This window comes from Mirounga leonina, unplaced genomic scaffold (genome assembly GCF_011800145.1).
Source record: "Mirounga leonina isolate KUSES-001 unplaced genomic scaffold, KU_Mleo_1.0 Mir_152, whole genome shotgun sequence".
Classification (NCBI taxonomy): domain Eukaryota; kingdom Metazoa; phylum Chordata; class Mammalia; order Carnivora; family Phocidae; genus Mirounga; species Mirounga leonina.
The window spans coordinates 5,775,979-5,802,415 of record NW_023270380.1 but is presented as its reverse complement, the minus strand read 5'-3'; the positions used below and the strand labels follow the sequence as shown (position 1 = coordinate 5,802,415).

The window sequence follows — 26,437 nt, the reverse complement described above, 5'->3', positions numbered from 1 at the left end:
TCTTTTTTAAAGTTAAAAGAGTTTTGAGCTTCTTGATGTCTGCAGGTTACCACTAGGGTTCTTGCTCTCTTGCATTTTCAACTACATTGCCACAATAACCTCTTCTTTGTAATCTTAAGTCATCCAGTAGGCAGGGATTTCAAAGTTGTGATTTCTTAAGAAGCTTTAGCCATTTTAAGAGGGCCTTTATTTCCTCATTAACAGCTCTTGCGTTACAGCCTTCTTCAGAAGCCTCAGAAATTTGTCTATTTGAGACAATATGGTGGAAGTGTAAGCAAGTCTGCTTGACTAAAATAGAGTGCACTTTCTGACTGCTGCTAACCCTAGGGGGATGAAAGGGAAGACTAAGGTTTGGGTTTAGGTTGTGTTCAGTGACTTAAGTTCTTTTCTAACACAAGTTTTCTTTGGTTTATCCAGAGATTTTGTATTTGAATTTTATCCAAAATTGGCAATCCCGTTTTAGGATCTGGTCATTTAGAGGATCTTTTAAGAAAAACTTAGTTCATTTTGGAATATTTGATATTATATTTGAAATACAGCCAATGATAGGGTTGTTGCCCTTGAAAAGTTCACCATAGAAGTTTTAAGTGGTGGTCTCAAGGTGTGCGTAGTGTCTTCAAGGAGGAATATAGTTCCCATGCTTTTTATTTAAATTGTATTCTGTGATTTGGAAAGTTATTAAGAAAACATCATCTCAAATGCTGTTTCTTAAAAAAAAAACTGTAGTCTCTGTTTCTTAAAAGTCCATTTTGTGTCGTCCTGTTGTGGCAATAGGAAGCTCTAGGAAGCATGGCTAATCTGATTACCTTCCTTATTTAGAAAAAAGTACAATTCTGATCCATTCTGAAGCTTGGAAGAAAATAACAATTTAAGTCATAAGGAAATGTTCAGAAGTTTTGTTTGGGACCCGTTCTTTATTATTTCTGACCAGCAAGATAAAGTTTTGGATTTTAAGAATGCTGTTATCCTAAGTGTTGTCCTGAAACATAAGCTTTTCCAGAGAATCAGTTTCAACATCATGTGTAATTTACCTTTTTGTTTGTTGGTTCTTATGCTACCTCTGTGTGCATGATTTTCCTTACCTGAAGGGCTGGCTGTTACTGATCATGTTCAAAGGAAGATACTTGAGATCTCAGATATAGCTGCTCTAAGAATATTTTGCCCAGTCTTTGATATTTAATCATTTTGATCTTACTAAATGATCTTATTAATATAAATGTAGAAGGAATTCCATTTATGCCTAGGATGTAACTGTAAATGTTGAATATGTTAGCTTAAAATTAGGAAGGAAAAATTTGAATCAGGAAAAATTAATAATTACTGAGTAACACCCACAGGACAGATAAGAGCCACATCATCTTTTACCTCTCCTTGAGTTCTTCAGTCCTAGTTATTCTGCTGGTTTATATAATGAGGCAGTTTTGCTAGTGGCTTTTATTAAATGCTTTAAATTGTGTGACTGGTAGAATTTAGGTGTTCTCCAACTTGCAGTATTATCGGGGCTTGATTATTTTCTATTATCTCATTAAACAGAGAGGAGGCCTGGTAGGTGAAAGAATTGAGACACTCATGAAATTATTCTGCAAGGAAGATATACAACTTTCTGTTTGTTAAGAAAAGATGGATTAAAGGCGAGAGTTATCTTATCCTAGGAACACTTGGATTTTAGAGGGTAGAAAGAGAATGTCGGTATTTTAGCTTTGAAACTGCTAGGGGGTTGGGTAGGGTAAGGGAAGACTTTGAATTGAGGCCTTCAAGTTTTTAATAATAGAGAAAAGAAAATGAAACCTAGTTCAACAAGACAAGCTTATGTTACTGAGAAGGATGCCATCTACTCCTCACACCTCAAGCGTTTGTATGGTCTGAACTTTCAAAAGAAGAAAACTAACCAACTTGATGAAGACCTGTAGAGTGGATCTCTCCACACTCCAGCATCATAGAGAGGACTGTACTTCTGTAGATTAGCAATTAATTTTCTTTGAGTCAGTAGAACAGTACTCCTGTTTCTCTCTGAAGCTAATCTAATGGGGACTGCAACAAATGCTCACCAGTTCTACAACAAGTTTCCTATTATTCCGGTGATCTTCAGCTTGATCTTTGAATTTACACTTAAGAGACGTGAAATTAGAAATGAAGATTTATGCACGAAAGTTCATGAAAATAGTTTTATCTTCAGTAGAAGTCATTCATTACTATAGCAATTTAGGAAATTTTATATGAAGCTATTTATGTGAGTTTTGTTTGATCCTGAAAGGTCACTTTCCTTCCAGTGAAGAAATTTTTCTTAAAGAAAATAAGAATATCTGTCTTAGTTTAAAAAATACTGTTTTTCTGGTAATTTCTACATTTTTCCTTTTTTCTAAAGTGCTGTGTAAACCTTTATATTGATATTTTTATTTGTACACCTATTTCACAATTGAAAATGTTAATTTTTACTACACAGAGGATAGTGTTTGGACCAATTTGTTTTTTACTACCACAACAGGAAAAAAAGGCTTACATCCAATTTTATGGAAAATAGCCAGAACTCTGGATCTTAAACCACATACTGGCTTATAAATGGTATAATGCTGCCATTATTTCAGATGAGGTGGTCGTATATCAAACTATTGTCCGACACAAGTAGGCTTGGCTAGATTGTCACGTGCTTGGAGAAAAGTCAGTGCTTTTTTTATAAATTGTTTTTAACTCTCCTAAAAATAACATTCAATCTAGAAAAATGGCAAAATATATAAAAGTAGAAAGACAACTATTAATGTTATAGTATGTTCTCTTTCAGTCTTTTAAAAAACATAGCTCATATGTTTTTAAAAATTATAATCCTACGGGGCGCCTGGGTGGCTCAGTCGTTAAGCGTCTGCCTTCGGCTCAGATCATGATCTCAGGGTCCTGGGATCGAGCCCCGCATCTGGCTCCCTGCTCTGCGGGAAGCCTGCTTCTCCCTCTCCCACTCCTCCTGCTTGTGTTCCCTCTCTCGCTGTGTCTCTTTCTTTTTTTTCTTTTTTTTTTTTTAAGATTTTTATTTATTTATTGAGAGAGATAGTGATAGAGAGAGAGCATGAGGGGGGAGAGGCAGACTCCCCGCTGAGCAGGGAGCCTGATGCGGGACTCGATCCCGGGACTCCAGGATCGTGACCTGAGCCGAAGGCAGTCGCTTAACCAACTGAGCCACCCAGGCGCCCCTCGCTGTGTCTCTTTCTGTCAAATAAATAAAATCTTTAAAAGAAAAAAAAAAAATTATAATCCTACTTTAGTAATTTTTAATAGTAGCCTTTCTGTTTGTTTTCTCTTAGTGATGTTAATATTTTATAGAAGTTTTTAGTACCATTAGCTAATTGATCCCTTTCATTCTCAAGTTTCTAAGTCATGCCATAAATGTGGGAGTGATTTTTGAAAATAAAGTTACACTTTGAAATTCAACTGCTGTAATCTCTGTTGCATGTGTTGTGTTTACCCCCCGTTCAGTGATACAGCTAATTGTATTACAGCTATCTAGACTGCTTGGCTTGGGACTTAAAATACATCAGTATTCTGTTATGTATTGAGGCTGATTTATTTTTCTTCATTTCTGGTTTGGCTTTCCATAATCAAGGGGTTGGGAATTTGATTTGGGTTTTTTTTAATATTGAGATTCATCAACTACGTTAAAAAGATACCCCCAAGTAAAAGAGAAAGGGAAAAGCAACACTGAAATTTCAACTGTAAAACTCCTAAGTAACAAGTTAGTTCTATTCCATATTATAAGTTATAGGAAACTGAAAATAAGATAAATTATACTTAAATATTTTACTTGAAATAAAAATGCATATTTTTATTTTATTTTATTTATTTTTTATTTATAAAAAAATGTTTAAAAAGTATTTTACTTCTCCAAGCAAATTGGCTCCTCCTTTGAGGGAATGGGGGTGGGGGAAACTAGTCAAAAGCTTTCACAAATGGCTTCAAACCCACTTTGTGCTAACATTCAGCTGCTTTTTAACAAACATCTCTTCCTTTATTTGGCCTACAGAAGTTCAATATCATGTGCAAAATAATGCTTGGACTGAAGATAAAAAGAAGTGGTCCCTATTAAGGAATCGATTGTCCAGGCAAGGGAATTACCCCACCAGGATTTACACTCTCTCTTCCGAGGCTCTCAGCCCTCCTTTTGTGTTGCTTACATTCAGTCACTCCTTATAATCATTTCTTTTGACCCACATGCTTTTCTGTCGCTCTTGTGTTGCTTTGTATTCCTTCCTTGACAAAACCACTAGAACGCTGCTTAAATCTCACGCTCTTACTCCTGGCCTGCATCTGTGCAGCTGATCCTGTCTGGAGAAAGCAAACAACCACGCTGACTTCTTTTAAATTCATGACTATGAACTTCAAGTGGTCATGATATGTCTCTCTTCCATTTACTCTCCTACTTTCTCAGAAGACTGTTTCATACTGTTTCTTATCTCTCCTCAAATGCCCAGCATCTCTTTTTCATCCTCATTTTCAGTTGGTGACCTTACTTTATAACCTCATTGAAAAATTGAAGTGAGAGGAGAATTTTGCACTTTCCACATCTGCCTTCTTACCTGCATCTGCTGCCACATTCTCTGCCTCTTCCTCTTTAGTCATCTGTGAAAACAATGATGCTACTATCTCAAGCCATTCTTCTAATTGTCATGCCTTTTTTCCTAAGTCAGAGACATGGGCCCAGAAATTTTCCCTTTTTTCCCTCTCTTTTGTCAGTTTCTCGCTCCGTTTTGAATCATCCACGTCTGGACCTGCGGTTATTTCTCCCATCTCAAAACTCACTTGAGCTTTACCTGCTTTTCCTACTGTGCCATTTCTTTGCTTCATTTCCATCCAGCAAAACTATGAGTTTACACTTGTCACCCAGTTTCTCTCCTGTTGTTTTGTGTAAACCCACTCCAATAAGGCTTTTGCCCCTATCACACCTCCCTGTCATAGCTGAATTCCATCCTTACTTCTTGACCTCTTGTTACTTGTCTCATCAGTGGTATTTGACCCAGCTGATCGCTCCTTCCATGATAATTTTCACTTGTGTTCTAGCTGCGACAGCGACAACTGTTTTTCTTGTTTATTTTCCTTTTCTACCATCCCTCAATTATCCTCTTTTGTTTCTTCTTGTGTTTTCTTCTGTGTAGTCGTGCTCTTCTTTTATCCTTCTGATATCCATTTTAGCTTCTTTTACAGTCCATTCCTATTTTTCCAGTCCTAATTTGAGTCACTTTTCTGATACTGAATTTTTCCAAATTATTTTTTGGAGCTAAAGGGATTTGACCTTCTGGAATATAACTTACACCTAGGACTGTGGGCAGTTTTTTTTTTTTTAATTGTTCAAGCTTTCTACATCAGGACCACATTACTTTCCAATACAAAAGTGCATTTAACTTTAAAACATGAAAAAAATCCCAATTCCGTATTCATTCCTTTAGTATCCCTTACCACATCTAGAAAAGTACATGCCTGCATATGGTAAGTAGGAAACAAATACTGAACTAAATTGGACCTCCCAGCAACATAATAGAAGTAGAACAGAAGTTAAAGTCTAAATAAAAGGGACTGGACTATAAAAATGACACCTATAGAATATAGAGACTGATGAGGGATTGGGACGGCTGTGGCCTGGCTCTCTCACTGGGGCCTCTTGATGCTTTTATATGTGGTAATTCTTTAATTCTCTGAGGAACTGTCCAACTGTTTTCCACAAAGGCTACACCATTTTACATTCTTGCCAGAATTGTATCAGGGTTCTGGTTTCTCCATACCCTCACCAACATTTGTTATTTTCTGTTTTTAAAAAATGTTTAGGGTACCTGGGTGGCTCAGTTGGTTAAGCGACTGCCTTTGGCTCAGGTCATGATCCTGGAGTCCCAGGATCGAGTCCCGCATCGGGCTCCCTGCTCGGCGGGGAGTCTGCTTCTCCCTCTGACCCTCCCCTCTCTCATGTGCTCTCTCTCTCTCTCATTCTCTCTCTCTCTCTCTCAAATAAATGGATAAAATCTTTAAAAAAAAATGTTTATTATAGCTAACCTAGTGGGTATCTCATTTGGTTTTGATTTGCATGTTTATAATGACTAGTGATATTGAGCATCTTTTCGTGTACTTATTGGCTATTTGTATGTCTTCCTTGGGGAAATGTCCATTCAAGCCCTTTGCCCATTTTTGAATTGTTTTTGTTGTTGAGTGGTAGGAGTTCTTCCTGTGTTCTGTATATTAATCCTTTCTCAAATATATAATTTGCAGATAGTTTCTCCCATTCTGTGAACCCGCAGAATTGTCTTTCACTCTCTTGATAGTGTCTTGATGTACAATAGTTTTAAATTTTGATAAAGTCCAAATTCATCTATTTTTTCTTTGTTGTCCATGCTTTTGGTGGTGTATCCTAGAAAATACTGCCAAATCCAGTGTTGTGAAAATTTCCCCATGTTTTCTTCTAAGAATTTTATAGTGTTAGCTCTAATACCTAAGTTTTTGACCCATTTTGAGTTAATTTTTATATGTAAATATGGTAGTCAGTTCTTTTTTATGATCTCTTTTTGTCATATGAAGAGCCCATCTCCTAATTAGTAACCAAAATGGGGTTGAGGGTGAGAGACTAGAATGAATGTGAATGGAAATACTCCTGCTCTGTGACTTTCCTTTGGCTCTGTCTCCTTTTGTTCCTTTAAGAATTTTTATGTCACTTCAGCCTAATTTCTCTATTCCTTCTGTTTGCAGAATGTTCAACGGCCTTACTTTTTTTTTTCTTTTACTTCCACGTAATCTGATCCTTGTCATACTTTCATTGTGTAAGCCGTTGGTCTTAGGAATGTTGATAAAAGAGTACAGAGTTGTTCTGTTCCTGTGCTTTGAAATGATTATTCTGGTAATGATAGAAAGAAAAGCAAAGTACTCTAGGAACTTTTCTGCTTTATTGCTATAGTACGGAAGTTAAAGAACTATAAATGAAGACCATTTGACGGTGGTTTCCAACTGAATATCTGCAAACTTGTTTTAGAGGGCAGGGAGGACACATTGCCCCTGTCTTTTTAACCAAGACTTTCAATTCCCTTTGCATGTTTTTCCTCCTGTGTCCCATTCATTTTTTCTTTGTACCTCACTGTCATGTTTTCAAAACTCTCAACTTCCCCAACCCTCTGTCACAGTCTCCCAGCTTACTCACTTTTTAGGATGGAAAACATACTAAATTAAAAAGTACTATGGCAGTCAAAGGACTGTGTTACCACTCATGTGAAAAATTCTTATGCAGTATGAAGATGCTTTGTATCAATACAGACAGTCCTACCTGTAGAGACAATTAAAGCAGTGAATAAAGTGAACATAATAATTTGTACTTTAAAAATACGACTTTTGAGGAGCGCCTGGGTGGCTCAGTCGTTGAGCGTCTGCCTTCGGCTCAGGTCATGATCCCAGCGTCCTGGGATGGAGTCCCACATCGGGCTCCCTGCTCAGCGGGAAGCCTGCTTCTCCCTCTCCCACTCCCCCTGCTTGTGTTCCTGCTCTCGCTCTCTCTCTCTCTGTCAAATAAATAAATAAAATCTTAAAAAAAAAAAAAATACGACTTTTGAGTCGACTGGTTTTTCAGTGCAAGTGAATATAAATATTTCCTTCCTGAAAAAAGATTAGTAACTCGGGTATTTTTGCACTCAGATGGACTTTCTTTCTTTGTGTTTACTTAGAGTGTTTACTAAATTGAGCCTGTTCCATTCAGTAGTTTTTGTAAACTGGCAGGTACATTTAATGTAAAACATAAATGTGGACCTGTTCATTTGGTGGTTTTGTAGATGGGTAGGTCCATCAGTATATTTGTCTAACTGTGCATAAATACTAATCCCCTAAACTTACCAAGGGCTAAGAAAGTAAACTTTTCAGGTACTTTTAAAAGTCAGTATCTGCGTCACAAAATACAGTGAATGCTGCAGTTGTTAACCGTTTGCAGTGATCTCTATAAATGAGCCTGGTACAATGCTCTGTGATGTGTTCTTAACATTACATATTACCTCTGCCTAAAGACCTATACCTTTGTTTCATTTTACAAAGTTAAACTCTTCGGAAAAACCAGTTGATATAATTACTATACCATGCTCTTGGGCTGCTTGTGTCAAATATTAAATATGATTATGCTATAATATTCAAGTTATTGTCATTCTGTTATATTCTTAATGATGCTGAACACCATGTGTCTTTGATGTGGATTTAATATTAAGTGTTATATGAAGTGGAAATATGAAATGTTAATGACATGCTTAGAATTTTATTTTTTCAATAATATAATGCTTTTATTTTTGTTTCATTATATCTTAAGAACATGACAGAAGGCATTAAATTATGTTCAGTGGGTCTTTTATAAATTTTGCTTTAGATATTCTCTCAGATTAAAAATATATGTGTAAATTGAGATTATTATAGAAAATTCATGAAGTGGGCAAATATTGATAAAATGGCTTATAAAGTTTATAATTTAATAACTGTTGCTGCTTTTCATATGACTTGGTCTTTTTTCCTATTACAGTGTCATACTTTTTTTTTTCCTATATTTTTTTACTTTAAGGAGGGGGAAAAATTTCTTTCCTTGCTAAGATAGCCTAAATTTCCACTTTAGATGTGAGGTTTTTAAATTCTGAGTTAGTTATATGACATATATTAACTTTTTAGATAGATAGACAAGATATAAAGTACATATTGTTCAGCTGTTATTAAATGAGTCTAATCCTTACGGAAAACAAAATACAGATGATTTCAATATTTTATCTAAATTAATGGTTTTTAGATTTTATATTTTTTATAATTTGTATACATATTTCAAATAGTGAGCTTTTTAATATGTCACTTGGTTTTGCTTATGAAATTATTTTTTAAATATTTTTATTCTGCATGTAATTATTATTTTTTTAAATCTCTAAGGTTATGTCTTTGGGGTATGTATTAATGCACACTGATAATATTTCTTTGAAAGTGGTTTGGTTGGGTTTAAGAAGAACCAAAATCTGAATTGATGTGGGCAACAGAACCATTTTGGTTTCTTACCTGGTTGACTAACATTCTTTTCCGTTTTTATCGTTGCTAAGTGATTTCTTAGATGATTTGCCAACACATCCAAACAAAAATCAGAAAGCTGTTTTTCTGTTTTTCTCTGGTGAGAGCAAGTATGTTACGGTCTCTGAATGGTTCCTTCTAGCTTTGTATGAATATTTTAATTCAACACATTTAAAAATTCAAATATCTATGTGGCTGCTTCTTTCAGAAAGTTCAGAAGGTTTGTATTGTTAATTTTGTAATTACTGCTTAGTGTTGTCTTCTCTGTTACATGGTAAGCTCCTTGTGGGAAGGAGCCATGCTGCTTTCATTCCTGAGTACTCAGTGCCTAGTGCAGAATTTGTCACATAAATAGTACCTAAGAAGTATTTATCAAATGAGTAAGTCCTCATGCATACTTTTAGTCACGGAGTTTCATGTAATTTTTTACTTTAGGGATCATCTGGTCCAGCTCCTTCATTTTATATAGGTCAGGGAGCAGACGTTTATAAGTTAAATGAGTTGCTCATGCATCTGTTCTTTCATGTTTGTTCCATTAGTTGAATATTAGATGATCTCAATAGAGATATTCTCAGGTATGCCATATATATACTTTGAAAATATTTTCCTTAATACTTTAGTTAAATATCTGATGAGATACTTGTCTAGATTTTATCCATTAATTACAGTGGATTTATTGATCATTGAAAAAGTATGGTCTAATTACTAACAGACTTAATTTTTTAATTTAGTATTAGTTTTTTTTAATTCAGTATTTGTTTTAATACTTGTTTTTCTTAGTTTTTCAATATTTGTTTTTATTTATTTTTTAAAGATTTTATTTATTTGAGAGAGAGTGAGCAAGTGAGAGAGTGCACATGCACACACAAGCAGGGGGAGTAGTGGGAGAGGGAGAAGCAGGCTCCCTGCTGAGCAGGGAGGCCCATGTGGGGCTCTATCCCAGGATCCCGGGACTACAACCTGAGCCAAAGACAGATGCCCAACTGACTGAGCCACCCAGGCGCCCCTCAGTATTTGTTTTTAAATGGAAGAATTCAGTAAACTTTTCATCGTGCCCTGGCAAACTGTATTTCCTTTTGTCACAAAGAGGCCAATTACTGGCTTGTGATCATAATTTCTAAAGGTAATGTCCAATTAAAGGCAGGACAGTTTTTATCAATAATCCAAACTACCTGGTTTTCTTCAGACATTGTCATAGAACTCTTTTATTGCTTGGATCCAAAGCTGCAAGTCATTTTGTTTGTAGGCCCACTGCTTAGCTTACATTTCTCTCCTAGTTCTCAGACTACATGATCACTAAACATGACAACTGACAGCAACAGGCCCGCTAACCTTGAAGAGAAATCTAGGTATTTCATGAGAAAAAGTGGTTTCTCTGAAGTCTGAAGACCTGTTAACCCAAAATATCTGTTAAGAAGTGTTCTTCCTATGAAGTGGAGAGACCCCATCCAAATATGTGCTCTTGATGCCCTCCATGGTACTTAAAGCAGAATCGAGACTATTGGAGAGCCCCTGACTATCGTAGCTGAGGGAAGGATAGCATGACTGTATTTGAGGATGTTTGAGAAAAGGACTAGAAACGTTTTCAAATTACAAAAAAATATTGCATTTAGTTATTAAGATTCTTATATTCTTTAAGAATGTATTTTGAAGGATGAATGGATATCTTAATATGGTACTCTAAGGAGAAATTGAGAACTATTTTATGGTATTCTGTTTCTTAGCTGCAATTTTCTGCTCTTAGCCACTTCCAGTAATTTCAGTTTTTATGGTATTCAAGATATTTGGATTTGAGCTGAATTTTCTCATTTTCTATCTTCATTGATTACTTCCTTATTATGCCTATAGTAAATGTGTGGTCTCTTTTTAATATATATTAAATATACTGTATTAAAAGTCAAAGTTTATATAGAATGAACAGCATCAATTTCTTGTAGTTCTGAGCTAGATTCCCTTCATTCAAGTATTTATTCTTGGTATTTGATAGGGAGTCAGAGATCTTGACCCACTAATTTTGCTTCCTTTTTTTAAATATCTGGCACTAGTAAAGTCAAAATTAAATTGGCCTACCTCTTTCTTACATAAGTTAGTGTTTGTAGGAAATGTTGTGGGGTTGTTGGTTTTTTTTGTTGTTTTGTTTTTGCACAGTTTTTTTGTTTTTCTCTCACATGAACTTATCTCTCCTTTTTGTTCTTTGAAAGTATTCTGTAAAGAAAATGGGACACTTGCATTTACTCTGAGTACTTACATAAAGGGAAGGAACATTTCTTACTTTTAAAATACAGTGATCATGGGACGCCTGGGTGGCTCAGTCATTAAGCATCTGCCTTCCGCTCAGGTCATGATCCCAGGGTCCTGGGATCGAGTCCCATATCGGGCTCCTTGCTCAGTGAGGAGCCTGCTTCTCCCTCTCCCTCTGCTGCTCCCCCTGCTTGTGCTCTCTCTCTCTCTCTGACAAATAAATAAATAAAAATCTTAAAAAAAAAAACAGTGATCAGTTATAGCTCTCAGTTTATTCTCTAATCTTTGTTCCTTGTAAGATTAATCAGACAACTAAAGTGCCATTTAGGACCTCATTAAGTTTTGACATATTTGTCTGGGTTAATGTTTGTGTCAGCGATCTCAACTTTTATTTGGTAAGGGCATTTGTAACCTGAAAACTCTCCCTTAACCAAAATTCTCACATTGTTTTCAGTTCTCCCTCATCACAGGCTGTGCATTTTTAATGTGGCTTTTCCAGCTGCTGATCTATTACTCTTCTCTGTGCTTACTCTGGATGGGACCTGTCATCCATGCCCTCTACCATTATTCTGGTATTGACCAGAATGTTTTAAGAGGCAGTCCCTTTCCCATGTTTCTCTAACTCCCTACCTGGTGCTTTTTTGGCAAGCCTATTGCTCTCAAAGTCAATTTACTTTCATGGTTTGAGTTTTCTTAATCTGTGAAATAAATTCATTGATAGACTTTTAAGGCATGTTCTAGTCCTAAAGGCTATTAATTACAATAACAATATAAATGTTGTGTTACTACATTTTGTAAAAATAGAGAATAAATCTGGCGGAGAAAAGAAAAAATCTAAAAGAATAGTGTCAGAACAGGGGAATGCCCGAACAAACAAAAAACACTGAGAAAGGAGAACAGAAAAAGGCAAATAATAAAGGAGTAATAAGATTAGCTAATATTTCTAGGACTGTAAGTTACTATGTACCAAGTACCTATTACTTCAGTAGGAAACATATTTATTTATTTATTATTTTTTTTTTTTAGTAGGAAACATATTTAAAGAATTTTCCAAGTCGTCTCCTAAAACCATACAGAATATTCATTATTTTAAAACAAAACTGTCATCCAAAATAGTAAAACCATGGTGTTTAGGTACTACTATTCCAATATTTTAGAAGTGTGTGTAGTTCCTTTCATCTAATTCCAGAATTTGTCTTTTTTTCTTTTCTGCCTGGTCCAACGCTCTTTCCACATCCACAGTCACTACTTTAAGTTCTTCTGATAGCCAGTCCTCTTATAGGAGTCTTAAAGAAAATGATTACCAGATAGCATCTGTACACTGATGGAGCTTAGGCGGTGGGCATCAGCCTGTACCAAGGCAGGAGCTTTTATTTTATTGATGTGTATGTTTCTTTTAAGTTATATCCATTCTCTCTGAGTCATACAGAAATCTTGCTCCCTCATAGTGAATATCTTAACTATGGAGGCAATAACTGTTTTTTTGCTTGTTTGTTTTACGTGTTCCACGTAAGATAGACAAATATAAGAATATCGTGGTGATGACCTTAAGTTGAAAGCTACTATTTTGCCCTAGTTTGAAATATAATTCATGTCAGAAACCCAAGTTGACTAGTAAAGATGTCTGATATTACAGAACTAACTACATAACAGTCTTCAGTAAAGAAAGGTAAAAAATACTATATCCTTGTTTAACTTACGTTGATGTTCTATATAGCCATCATGAACTATCTTCAGTTATCTCATAAGAAGATAGGAAGCTTGTTTTGTTTTCTTTTAAACAAAGTACACAGCATTGACTTCCATAACTATATCCAAGTAAGAGCAACTTCTAGGAGTTTTCATTCAACTTTGTGAAGGGCAAAGATATTTTCTGTTTGTTTTCCACCTTCACTCCAATTTTGGAAGGAACTAAATTGCTTTCATCTCAAGCATAATGCAATTTTCAGTATTCATGGGAAAGTTAAAAGTACTCTAAATATTTAGGTAGGTGCTACTGTACCAGTATAAGTACCAAAAGGGGTGTGTTGAGTAGAATAATAGTATTTGTTTTAAAACTTTTCAAAGTTCTTATCATGATTGATTTTTGAAAACTATATGTGCTATGCAGTCTTACCTTTTTATTTTTCTTTTTTAAATACAGTCTTATTCGATACAGAATACACTAAGTCTGATGTTGAGAATGGCTTGACCAGGGCCACATAACTAGCCTGCAGGGATTATGTGAAGACTTTCCTAGAACTCATTCCATTCTTCCTCGTTCTCTCTAATTATCACTGTGGCCCTCAACAGCTTCCAGCAGTTACAGACCTAATCCCTTGCCTGGGGCTGTGCCCTCAGCTTTACTGATGCCAGTGTGTACTGGCTGGTAGCACTTTGCCTGGGCGTTGTTACAGGCGTACTTTCCAGGCCTCCTCTAGAGCAAGAATATCATTTATTAGTCAGGTAATGACCCAAGTCATTTACTTCCTGGCTTAGGGCCTTTATACTTCATTTAGTACCTCTAATAATGAGGACATTTTAATTTAAAAGCTCATTTTCAGTTGTTCATGTTCTGGAGTTGAAATCGTCAGGGAGTTTTCCATTTTGTACAATAAATGTATATAACTTTGAACATAAAAAGAGGTTAATTCATTTTTAATGTTTCTTCCTTCTAGTTGAGTTTTTACAAACTGCCATTCTTTTTTGCTTTAAACAAATAGCTTTATTGCAGTCAGGAGTAAGTTGCACCCTGTGAAACTCACACAGATTGTCAGCATTGAGTGGAAAGGCCATCAGAGCTGTTGACTCTGAGCTGTGTGTATTTGTAGGAAGCGCCTCAGAATATTGAAAAACTTGGCTGAGTAAAGCCTTCCTACTATTTTATGAGGTTTTTTTTTCCTATTGATTTTGCATTGTCTGTAAATTATAATATTATGCTCTTCTATCACACAATGTCATTTAAAACTAGAGCATATCGGTGGTGCCTGGGTGGCTCAGTCGTTAAGCGTCTGCCTTTGGCTCAGGTCATAATCCCAGGGTCCTGGGATCGAGCCCCGCATCGGGCTCCCTGCTCCGCGGGAAGCCTGCTTCTCTCTCTCCCACTCCCCCTGCTTGTGTTCTCTCTCTTGCTGTGTATCTCTCTCTGTCAAATAAATAAACAAAATCTTAAAAAAAAACAAAAACAAAACTAGAGCATATTACCTTAGCTTCCTGATATGTCTGGGGGGAAAAAAAACTGTCTACTTAACTGCTTAAAAATAAAACAAAGTATGGGCGCCTGGGTGGCTCAGTTGGTTAAGCGACTGCCTTCGGCTCAGGTCATGATCCTGGAGTCCCTGGATCAAGTCCCGCATTGGGCTCCCTGCTCAGCGGGGAGTCTGCTTCTCCCTCTGACCCTCCCCACTCTCATGTGCTCTCTCTCTTTCTCTCAAATAAATAAATAAATAATCTTAAAAAAAATAAAAAATAAAAAAATAAAACAAAGTAGTAAAACAAAAAAAAAAAACATAGAAAATATTGTGGTTTCTTTACAATACAAATTTGATTTCTTTTTGGTAGCAGAGTAAGGAGTGCTAGCTTAGACATCAAGAAATTTTTCTGGTCTTGGTTTAGCCGGTAGCTGACATTATATCCTTGGGCAGATCACTTCATCTCTCTTTTTGGGTCTTGGTAGCTTTATTCATTGACCCAGGAAGTTGAACTAACTGGTCTCCAAGGTCCGTTCCTTTTCTAAAATGTGATGATTCTATTTATGAATTTCTCTTTAGTATGGCCTAGTTACTTCTGTGATGTTTTGTGTACTTACACGAGTTTCCTTTAATTTTAGATATGACGAATGGATTAAAGCAGATAAAATAGTAAGACCTGCTGATAAAAATGTGCCAAAGATAAAACATCGGAAGAAAATAAAGGTAAGTGCTTATTTTGCTACATCATAGCTGTTAATTAAAGAACTTTTCCTCTAAAATGATGCATTAAGCATGTGTGCTTTAGTGTTAGTAGAGATAGCAATACTCTTAGAACAGCGAATTTATCAAATGCTAGATTTGGGTATAGTTAAAATTGTCAGCTTATGGAAAGGTCTTTTGGAAACAGTACTAAATGATCTTTGAGGCTTTTTTAGTCCCAATATTGTATAAGGTCACCCAGCCAGGTTTCACTTATTTATTCCAGTCCTTTTTGCCCCTCTCGTCGCCAGCTAGGAGCCATAAAATAGTGTGGCTGGGAGCTTGGTTTATTGTAATGGCTGTAAACTATTCAGAGGAAGAAAAGGAGGGGAAGTATCTGAAGGCAGAGGAGAGCCTCTCTGCACCTCCTCTGTTTCTCTTCTTCTTTATCTGACTCTATTCGCAGGGGCTTAGAATGTGTTCACAGGATCCTGTTAGACCCACCATAGATGGGTACCATGGGGAATCTATTAATGAGTTTGTGTGGAAATTAATGCTACTGTTGTGCATGATAGAATTACTCTTATTTATTCTAATCTTTTAATTGTTTTATTAGAAAGTTGACCATTAACTAGGTTTTAAAATGTTTTTTATCTTTTTAATGGCTTTTTTAACTTTGAATGATACATATAGTTGAGGTGTTCAGTAGTTTTTCTGAAATTCGATCTTCGTATTCATGTGAGAAGCTGTTTCCTTTCCTGCTGGTGGCCCCAGATAGTGCAAGCTTTCCCCCAGAGTGGTTGTTCTTTTCTCACTGTAAAATTCGGTCTGTCCTTCAAGTTTTGGTATAGCAACCCGGGAACTACAACTAGGGCTTCTCAAACCCCTTTCATCTTTACTTTTGGTCTTTATTGGCAAGTATGGAAATCAGGATATTTAGCATTATTTTTAGCTACTGGAAGAGTTGTGTGCGAGTGGTGTTAAAAAAAGCCAGTTTCTGTATACAAAGCAAGGTTTAGGAGGGAGTATTTCTCAGGTAGAGGGAGGGGTTAGGGATGGGAGAAGCGGTATTAGAATATTCCCTAGGGAGTTTTTTTCCCCCTCAGTATTTATTCTCAATTCAGTTCTTGGCCCCTCCCAGGGCATATTACAGTTCCTGGTCATTAGGGAAGAGGCATGTAAATTTTGAAAAAGCTTCCTACATAACATTCTTTTTTTTTTTTTAATTTACCTCTGTGTGATGCAAACTCCCTTTTTTTTTTTAATTCTTATGTTAATCCCCATACATTACCTCATTAGTTTTAGATGTAGTGTTCCATGATTCATTGTTTGTGCATAACACCCAGTGCTCCATGCAGAATGTGCCCTCCTCAATACCCACCACCAGGCTAACCCATCCTCCCACCCCCCTCCCCTCTAGAACCCTCAGTTTGTTTTTCAGAGTCCATCGTCTCTCATGGTTCGTCTACCCCTCCGATTTCCCCTGCTTCATGCTTCCCCTCCTGCTACCTTCTTCTTCTTCTATTTTTTTCTTAACATATATTGCATTATTTGTTTCAGAGGTAGAGATCTGAGATTCAACATCTACATAACATTCTGATATTGCACACCCCTCTCTCTGTCTCATCTGTCTTCTGATAGCCATTAAAAGTCATATTTGAATTTTGAATGGGGTGGACCTTTTCTACCCTCAGAATACATGTTACATTATGATCTCTGGAATAAAATAATGAAGTAGTGAAAAGGCTAGCAACAGGAGACAAATGGAGCAGCACTAATTATTGGTAGGTTGGGATCATCTACCTACACATCAGGCTTTTCAGTCCATTCTGAGAATTAAGCCCAGATGTCTTAAGTGAGTGGCTCTCCCACTTGAGCACCTATCACAGTCATCTGGAGGACTTGTTGGAACTCTGATGGCTTGGTCCCATCCCCAGCATTTCTGATTCACTAGATGTGAGGTTGGTTCCAAGAGTTTGCATTTCTAACACATTCCCATAAGATGCTCATGGTGCGGGCCCATGGACCACACTTGGAGAACCATTACCCCAGAGCATCTGCAATATGTAATGAATTACCTTCTGTGAATCCAGAATCATGATAGTGATGTATCATCTTTGGGAGAAGTGTGAAAATAGTCACTCAGATTCTATAGTCTGTCTCTATAATAGGATTTCAGAGTTGTTTACTGCTCCATCATGCTCTACATCATCATTTAGGAACCTTGTCTAAATGATTTTTCCTATAAATTATTTTCAAAACGAAGTTAAAAAGCAGTTTCCAGGAAGTATTTTAGTTAGCGTCTCCTCATTTTAGTTGTAAACAGACAGTTTTTTCCCCTCAAACGTTAATTTATCAACGAGGCAGGAAGGTTGCCTCGCGACTTCACATTATAAGAGATCATTTGTTTACAGTTATTCCCAGTTGTCAGCTAAATGAAGATGTTTGGAATTTTGTCATTCCCAACCCACATTTTATATTGAAAATGTTACAAGTTTTGAAACTACCAGGTTGAAATTTTTTTTTAATGAATATTTAAGCCTTTTGGGATTTAATTTTGAAGAATTTGTAATGTCAGTTATTAGCAGTATCCTGTAGCATTTGTTAAAAACTGGAAAAACATTTCTGGCTGTTTTTGGGGAGCTTCCTACATTCTTTTCATATTATTTAATAATATAAAATACAACTTTGAATTTAAAATGTGTGTTAACATTGTTACTCATAAATGCCTCATGATAAATTATGGTTAACATGAGATACTTTTTTTTCTTAACCTAGAATAAAGTAGACAAAGAAAAAGACAAAGATGAAAAATACTCTCCTAAAAACTGTAAACTTCGGCGCTTGTCAAAACCACCTTTCCAGACAAATCCATCTCCTGAAATGGTATCCAAATTGGATCTTACTGATGCCAAAAACTCTGATACAGCTCATATTAAATCCATAGAAATTACTTCCATCCTTAATGGACTTCAAGGTAAACATAGCAAATATCCTGTTGCGTGCAACTATATGTTTTTAGTTGTTATAAGTCAAATTCTATAAAGGCAGTTCACTGGGGTTTTTTTGGTTTTTTTTAAAGATTTATTTGACAGAGAGTGAGAGACAGGGAGAGAGGGAACGCAAGCAGGGGGAGTGGGAGAGGGAGAAGCAGGCTTCCCGCGGAGCAGGGAGCCCGATGCGGGATTCGATCCCAGGACCCTGGGATCATGACCTGAACCGAAGACAGACGCTTAACGACTGAGCCACCCAGGTGCCCCGGCAATTCACTGTTTTTAATTGGACCATAATTTTGTTGTCTGTTACTTGAAATAAAATCAGCCATTGATTGAGGATTGGAAATATTTCTATTATTAGTAGATCTAAAGGTGTCATTAAATTTTAGTTATGATTTATTATTCACCCTACAGTACTGTACTGTGGGTTTTTCAGGTACTGTCCTTTTCTGTTGCCACATAAAACATGGTTTGTGTTATGCAATATTAGACTATATACTGAATTTTTTTCATAAAGAATACCAAACTTTGCTTCTCGATTACATCTATTATAGTCTCTTTTATGATGGCATTATTGCTTAATATTTAAGGCAGAATGAAGTATAACTATCAAATAATAAAAATGAGGAAAACTGGAGAGGGGATTTAATAAATTTGACTGTCAGGGAAAGGGGGAAATACGACCTATTAAATGAAGTATGTATCTTCATAAAAATATTTTACATTTCTCATTACTTAAGAGTTTGGATTTTTACTCATTTAGAATGTGACAAATTGTTTTATGTCTCTTAGTTCAGATGGTTATTTATATAAACTAATTTTATAATGCTGTAAATATTCTTAAGTTCAGTCTTTATAATTTTCTGATGTATCAGACATACAGACAGTATATCAAAATATATATATAATATAAAGAATAATACGAATATGAACACTGGTGTGTCTGTCATAGTGGTGAACAAACAGTATTTACTTAAAAGAATTTTGCATTTCTGCCCCAGAAGTAAGTAATATCCTGATTTTTAAAAAAAAAAATTTTTTAAAGATTTTATTTATTTGAGCAAGAAAGCGAGTGGGCACACGAGATAGAGAGCGCACAAGCAGGGGGAGAGGCAAAGGGAGAGGGAGAAGCAGACTGCCTGATGCAGGGCTCGATCCCAGGGTCATGACCCGAGCCGAAGGCAGATGCTTAACGACTGAGCCACCCAGGCGCCTGTAATATCCAGATTTTAGTGTGATCATTCCTTTACTTTTCTTTAGAACTAAACATATATGTATATATTAAACATAAATATATATTTCTAAAGAGCATATTGTTTAGTTTTTTTTAAACTGAGTAGCAAGCATAAGCCTTGCTGTGTGAGAAAAGGCAATATTTCCACTCAGATGAAGGCTGCCTGAGAATGTTACCTGAATAGAGTCTGTAGGCCATATTCTTATTTCATATTCAGCTTCTCTGAGAGTTTGCAAAAGCATCTCTAAGGGAATTCAGTGGGGCAAGGTCATAAGGGAGTTCTGGGAAATATCGGGGCTCACCATGATCAGAAAATCTGATGTAGTTGTAGTGGATGATGAACAGGAATATGAGAGTAGTAAGCTGCTCTGTATTTTCTGATTCTAGGCTTACCAAATATACCTCTAGCTTTCAGGTGTAGGTCAAAGAAAAACGTTTCTGCTGGGTAAAGTGATGCAGTCAGCTGATCGGAGTAACACCTGGCAGACATGGAGGGGAGAGCTAGAAAAGTTCATCAACATGTTGTTAAAACAAGCTAAACCTATTTAAACTCCTTCAGACTGTATGGGGGCAGCAGGCATCTTAGTGATAGTAGTCTTCATATTACCTTCTTTGGAAACAACACTGCTAGTATGGACTGGTGTCCTTCTGCATCTGGTATACAGATATCTTCCTGGGGATAGATCCCATTCTAGGGATCACTTTTCAGAGTACTCCTTGGGATTCCTTTGTTTTGGCATCTCATGTCTTTTTTACCCTCCTTGAGCATACTCTCATTGTGGTGGAACATATTCTCTAGTAACTTTTTAAGAACAAGTGAGTGAGAAGGCAGGTTAAGTTTTTAGAGACTGTGTATGTCTGAGAAAATGTATTCTATGCATGGTTTAGCTGGGTTGAATGTTTTTCCCTCAGTGTTTTATTGGTATTGTTCAGTTGTCTTTTTTTCTTCTAATGTTGTTTCTGTGAAGTCCAGAGCTCTTCCAATTACTTATTCTTTCTTTGTGACTTGTTTTAATACATGGGTTTTTTGTTTGTTTGTTTTGTTGTTTTTTTGCTTATCCCTGTATTTGGAATCTTGAATCTTTGTTTTTAATGTCCTAAAATTTCACAGTGATTATGCCTTATGTGGATATATTTTTATCCACTGTCTTGTGTTCTTGGTAGGCTCTTTTCATTCTAGAAACGTGTGCCTTTCTGTTCAAGGTTCTTTTCTTGAGTTATTTTGTTGATTATTTCCTCCTCTGCATTTTACTGTTCTCTTTTGTGTGTTTTTTTTTTTTTAAGATTTTATTTATTTATTTGACAGAGACATAGGGAACACAAGCAGGGGGAGCGGGAATGGGAGAAGCAGGCTTCCCGCCAAGCAGGGAGCCCAATGTGGGGCTCAATCCCAGGACCCTGGGTCCACGACTAGAGCTGAAGGGAGATGCTTAACGACTGAGCCACCCAGGCACCTCTTTTGTTTGTTTTTGTGTGTGTGTGTGTTTTTTTCTTGACTAGTCATTGTATCAATATTGTACTTTCTATAGCATATTCTAATATTCTAATATGTTTATCTTTTGGGGAGTGGGGCTATTATTCTTTTATGTTTTTCTTTGATTATTTTTTTAAAAGATATATTTATTTGAGAGAGAGTGTGTGCAAGCACACGATCAAGAGGAGGGGCAGAGGGAGAGGGAGACAAGTAACCTCCCTGTTGAGTGGGGAGTCTGATGCGGGGCTCAGTCCCAGGACCCTGAGATCATGACCTGAGCTGAAGTCAAGAGTCGGACATTTAACTGACTGAGCCACCCAGGTGCCCCTTTTCTCTGATTTCTTAGAAATTTTCTCAGCTTTATCTTCTGATCCTTTTATTGACTATTAATTTACTGCTATAATGCTTAGTGACAGCTGTAATGCCTTTAATTGTCAAGAGCTCTTTATTTTCTACATGGTCTCCTACCATTCTGTTCTTTTAAGATGGGTACAACGTCTTATCTTTCTGTCTTTGCTCTTTCCAAAGAATATTGTAAGTGTTTGTTCTTCTTTTGCATGGTTACTTACTTCCAGTTTGCTTTTTCCTGCTTGGTTGTTTTGATCTCTTCCTGATGAAGGACTTTTTCCTTGCTGTCTTCTCCAAATTAGGAATCTTGAGCACATTGTTGGGACAGGTCAACTTTGAGTTTCACTGTAGGGTAATCTGGGTGGGCCGTTTTTTGGAGAGGACTACTGTCAGATCTTTAGGTCTTTTTCTTAGACTAGTTGCATTCTAAAGAGAGGAGTCTTCTAGTCTTGACTGGAGGGTAAGAGAATGGCTTCCAGTGCTCTAGGATCCAGTTGAGGAATGGTAAAGGGAGGAGGGAAAATTCTTAGCATTTTTTTTTTTTAAGTAGACTCCACACCCAGCATGGAGCCCAACACAGGGCATGAACTCATGACCCTGAGGTCAAGACCTGAGCTAAGATCAAGAGTTGGACACTTAACCGACTGAGCCACCGAGGTGCGCCTTAGCATTTTTAGTTCACTGATCCCACTGAGTTCAGCATCACACCTGTACCTCTGCCTTCAGTAGTTCTTAGCATTGCCTAGGCCAGGAACCCTGTCTTACCATCTTCAGAGAATAAACCTCCAGAAGAGTAGTCACCTAGCAAACTGCAGTGGGGGTGAGGACCTAGGAATGTAAATACTTTTCTTTTTCTTTTGAAGATTTTATTTATTTGAGAGAGAGAGAAAGAGCACAAGCCATGGGGAGGGGTAGAGGCAGAGAAAGAAGCAGGCTCCCCACTGAGCAAGGAGCCCGATGTGGGACTCGATCCCAGGACCCTGAGATCAGGACATGAGCCAAAGGCAGACCTGACTGAGCCAGCCAGGCGCCCTTAAATACTTTTCAAATAATGTTCACCTACTGCTCCTTATGTTAGGCTGCCTCCTCCAGTTTTCATTTTCATAGGTACATGGTATAGCCAGTTATTCCTGAGTCTCTGGCAGACTGGTTTCATTCTCAGCCCCCACTCACTGCTGACTTGAGAAAAGGGTTGTCTTTCTTGGGTCTGTTGACTCTCATTCATCTGCTTTCTGGCTTTCACATTCTGTTGTTGTTCTATTTGTCCCCATTTTTGTTGCTATATTATTTCAGAAATAGTGTTAACATACCATATGTATAATATGTGTGTGTGTAATATATAATTATTAATATATTAATGTTACTATATATTATAAATATATATGCCTAAATAACACATATATACATATATACACATATACAATATGATATTTTTATAAATGGGATCATTGACACTACAAACCCCGCCTTTTGGGGCAGGGCTTGGTATAGTCTAACTGATAAATCTTTCTATATCAGCACATTCATACTATGGAATAGCTGTATCATAATTTGTTTAATTAGCTCTTGATTGGGTGCCTTGGTGGCTCAGTCAGTTAAGCATTTGCCTTCAGCCAAGGTCATGATCCCAGGGTCCTGGGCTCAAGTCCCACATCAGGCTCCCTGCTCAGTGGGAAGTCTGCTTCTCCTTCTCCCTCTGCTCCTCCTCCCTGCTCATGCTTGCTCTCTCTCAAATAAATAAATAAAATCTTTAAAAAAATTAGTTCTTGATAAAAAAAGATATTTAGGTTACTTCGTTTATTTTTCCTATTGTGCATAATTCAACAGTGAGCATCACATTGGCATATTTTAACATTTCAAATACTCTCTTCTTCATATTTTCCCTTTTCTGTGGTAAATTTTATTTGATTTTAGATTTGGCCATAGATTGAGTTCAAGACATTTCAGATTGTTTCCAGTTAAAAAATGATTGTTACTATGAATGCATATGTATATGTACATGTATATATAAAGAAAATAATGTGAGGGGCACCTGGGTCGTTCAGTCATTTAAGCGTCTGCCTTCGGCTCAGGTCATCCTGGGGTCCTGGGATGGAAACCCCCCTCACCCTGCCCCATCGGGCTCCCTCCTCGGCTGGGAGTCTGCTTTTCTCTCTGCCCCTCACCCCGCTCTCTCCCTCCCTCTCTCTCTTTCTCTCTCTCTCTCCCTTAAATAAATAAATAAAATTTAAAAAAAAAATGTGTGAGACCACCTACAAGTCTAGAATACAGACAGCTAGGAGTCTATCCCCTTTGGCATGAGATGGGCTGGGGACGGAACAAGAGAGTGCATGATGGTTAGAATTCTGTGGAGAAATTTTAAATGTCTCTAGAGAATAATCTTCCACATTTTAGTACTAGAGATCCCCTAAGTAAACTAGATCCCTGATGAATCACCAAATGGAAAGCTTATCTGCTAATAAACCCTACCACAACACAGTCAAGTTTTAGCAGGTCATCCTTCAGTGTGAATAATCAAGGAAAGCTCCAGCATAAAAGATTGAAACTAAAACAAACAGAAGAAATGACCCTTGAGGAGAGAGATAGTGAAGATAGCAAACATAAACTATTATCTCTGGTTATTATTAATCTCAGAGAACCTATAAGCATCTGTAAAACAAGAACACGATATACTGAAAAGGGAACAAAGAACAAGAAAAACTTGGAAATAAAAACTGAAATTAAAATTCAATAAAGCAGAGTTTGAAGTTGAGGAAAACTTCCAGAAAGTATAAGAAAGCAGTGATGGAAATGTTAGAAGATGAGCGATATCGAGTATCATTCTAGGAATAGTGAAATAAGAGGGGAAGAAATTAACAAGTAACCCACACATACCACTGTTGTTTGAGTATACTCATATGTTTATATCTTTGTTTTTTATAATGGGGAAAGAGATACTAGCATTACTTCTAGAATCGGTCAGCCTGAGGAATCAAGAAGCCATGGAAACAGCATGCCTGGTTATGTGTAACTATAAAAAGCAATTGGATTTTGAAGAACTGAACAAGAAAAAATCAGCTAGGGTTTTCTTATGAACTGTCTCACAACTATATTATTGATTTGTAGCTCATTTCTTAGTGAGTGCTATATTATATATATAGTGCTTGTTCTTATGTTCTCTCCTTAGTGAGTGCTGTATATACAGTGGTATATTCTCTTCCCCCCACCCCCATATACAAATCAATCACTAGGGTCATCCTGGAATAATCCTTGGGTGGGTGGAGAAATTACCAAGTAACTAAAAGAAGAAAAAATCTTTTTTTTTTTTTTTTTAAGGTTGTATTTATTTGACAGAGACAGCGAGAGAGGGAACACAAGCAGGGGGAGTAGGAGAAGGAGAAGCAGGCTTCCCGCTGAGCAAGGAGCCTGACACAGGGCTTGATCCCAGGATCCTGGGATCATGACCTGAGCCAAAGGCAGATACTTAATGACTGAGCCACCCAGGAGCCCCTAAAAGAAGAAAAATCTTCAGAACTGACAGAAATGAATCTTTATGTTTTCTTTAAAGATTTTATTCATTTATTTAAGACAGTGTGTGTGTGAGAGCACCAGCAGGCAGGGTGGGGGTGGTGGTGAGGAAGAGGGAGAAAGGGAGAAGCAAACTCCCTGATGAGCAGGGAGCCAGATGTGGGGCTCGATTCCTGGGATCTTGACCTGCACCTGAGCTGAAGACAGACGCTTAACCAACCGCACCACCCAGGCGCCCCAGGACATTGAATCTTTATATTGAAAGAACCTATCAAACACCTGAAAAATTAGTGAAGAAGGAGCCATGCCCCAGTGCATTATTATGAATTTTTAAAACACCAGGAATTAAAAACCACCACTAAGAATGAGAAGACAAATGAAAGTAGTGTTTTTAACACAAGCAAAAGTACCTTCAAAATTTTGAAGGGAAATAATTTTCAACTTGGAATTCTGTATCTGGTTAAACTATCCATAAAACAATGAAGTTTGAGGGTTAGGATGTATTTAGACCTATAGACAATATCTGCTATGTACCTTTTTCAGGAAAGTACTAGATGATGTGCTGCAACCCATGGGAATAAACCAAGAAGGAGGAAGATGGGCAGTTCACTTAACAGTGGGTCTCTGTCAAGAGAAAACAGTGAAGGGAATTCCTAGGATGATGGCTGTTAGAGCAGACCCAGAGAGCAACCACCTAGATGGAGTAGAAAGTAGGCCTTTAGGACAGAGAGATTTGGTGAATAAGGGAACTGGATGGAGTGCTTGACTTTATAGAACAGTTGAAATAAATGTGAAAAGGGGCACCTGGGTGGCTCAGTCGGTTGAGTGTCTGCTTTTGGCTCAGGTCATGAACTCAGGGTCCTGGGATTGAGCCCTGCGTCGGGCTCCCTGCTTGGCAGGGAGCCTGCTTCTCCCTCTCCCTCAGTGCTTGCACTCGTGCTCTCTCTCTCTCTCAAACAAATAAAATCTTTAAAAAAAAAAAGAAAGAAATGTGAAAGGCCTACAAAAGGAAGACATAACGTAGAAAAGAAGGACTTTTGGAAACTTGGAAAAATAAACAGCTCTATGAGAAAGGAAGTTTATCAAGTGTGCTATTTACTTCTGCAGTGAATCACATTTATGTACATTACAAATAGCATATTTAACTAACTAAAGAGAACTATATATAGAAAGTATGGCAGGAGATGGGAGTATTAATAAGAAAACATCCTCACTGCTTGTTGCAGACTAAACTTCCTAAGTGAACAAATAGTTACTGTTATCCTCTCTTAATAATATACTATCCCGGGCGCCTGGGTGGCTCAGTTGGTTAAGCGACTGCTTTCGGCTCAGGTCATGATCCTGGAGTCCCGGGATAGAGTCCTGCATCGGGCTCCCTGCTCAGCAGGGAGTCTGCTTCTCCCTCTGACCCTCCTCTCATGCTCTCTCTCTCTCATTCTCTCTCTCAAATAAAAAAATATATATATATACTATCCGAAGAAATAGTGTTGAGACTTTGCAGGCTGAGGGAGAAAGAAAAAGAGCTGTTGGTTTTCTATTATGAGTCTACATTTGTAGTCATATACACACTGCTTTGATATCCGTTTAAAAAAATTCAGTTATACAGAAAAGTTTAAATGTTTTTAACTGTTGTAATTGTGTCAATTATTTTTTACTTTTAAGAAACTTAGCTAAAGAACATACATAGTGGGCGCCTGGGTGGCTCAGTTGGTTAAGCGACTGCCTTCGGCTCAGG

The 26,437-nt window shown here is 37.1% G+C and overlaps 1 protein-coding gene across 4 annotated transcripts in view; it reads left to right on the top strand.

The window, feature by feature from the left end:
* The window catches only part of ARID4B (AT-rich interaction domain 4B), a 145,875-nt gene that overhangs the window by 104,688 nt on the left and 14,750 nt on the right, over nucleotides 1-26,437 (top strand). For all 4 annotated transcript variants that reach the window (XM_035008490.1, XM_035008491.1, XM_035008489.1 and 1 more), the window contains 2 exons: nucleotides 15,083-15,167; nucleotides 17,922-18,120. In XM_035008490.1, the coding sequence (XP_034864381.1) occupies nucleotides 15,083-15,167; nucleotides 17,922-18,120 (284 nt within the window). The remainder of the gene's footprint in view (nucleotides 1-15,082; nucleotides 15,168-17,921; nucleotides 18,121-26,437) is intronic.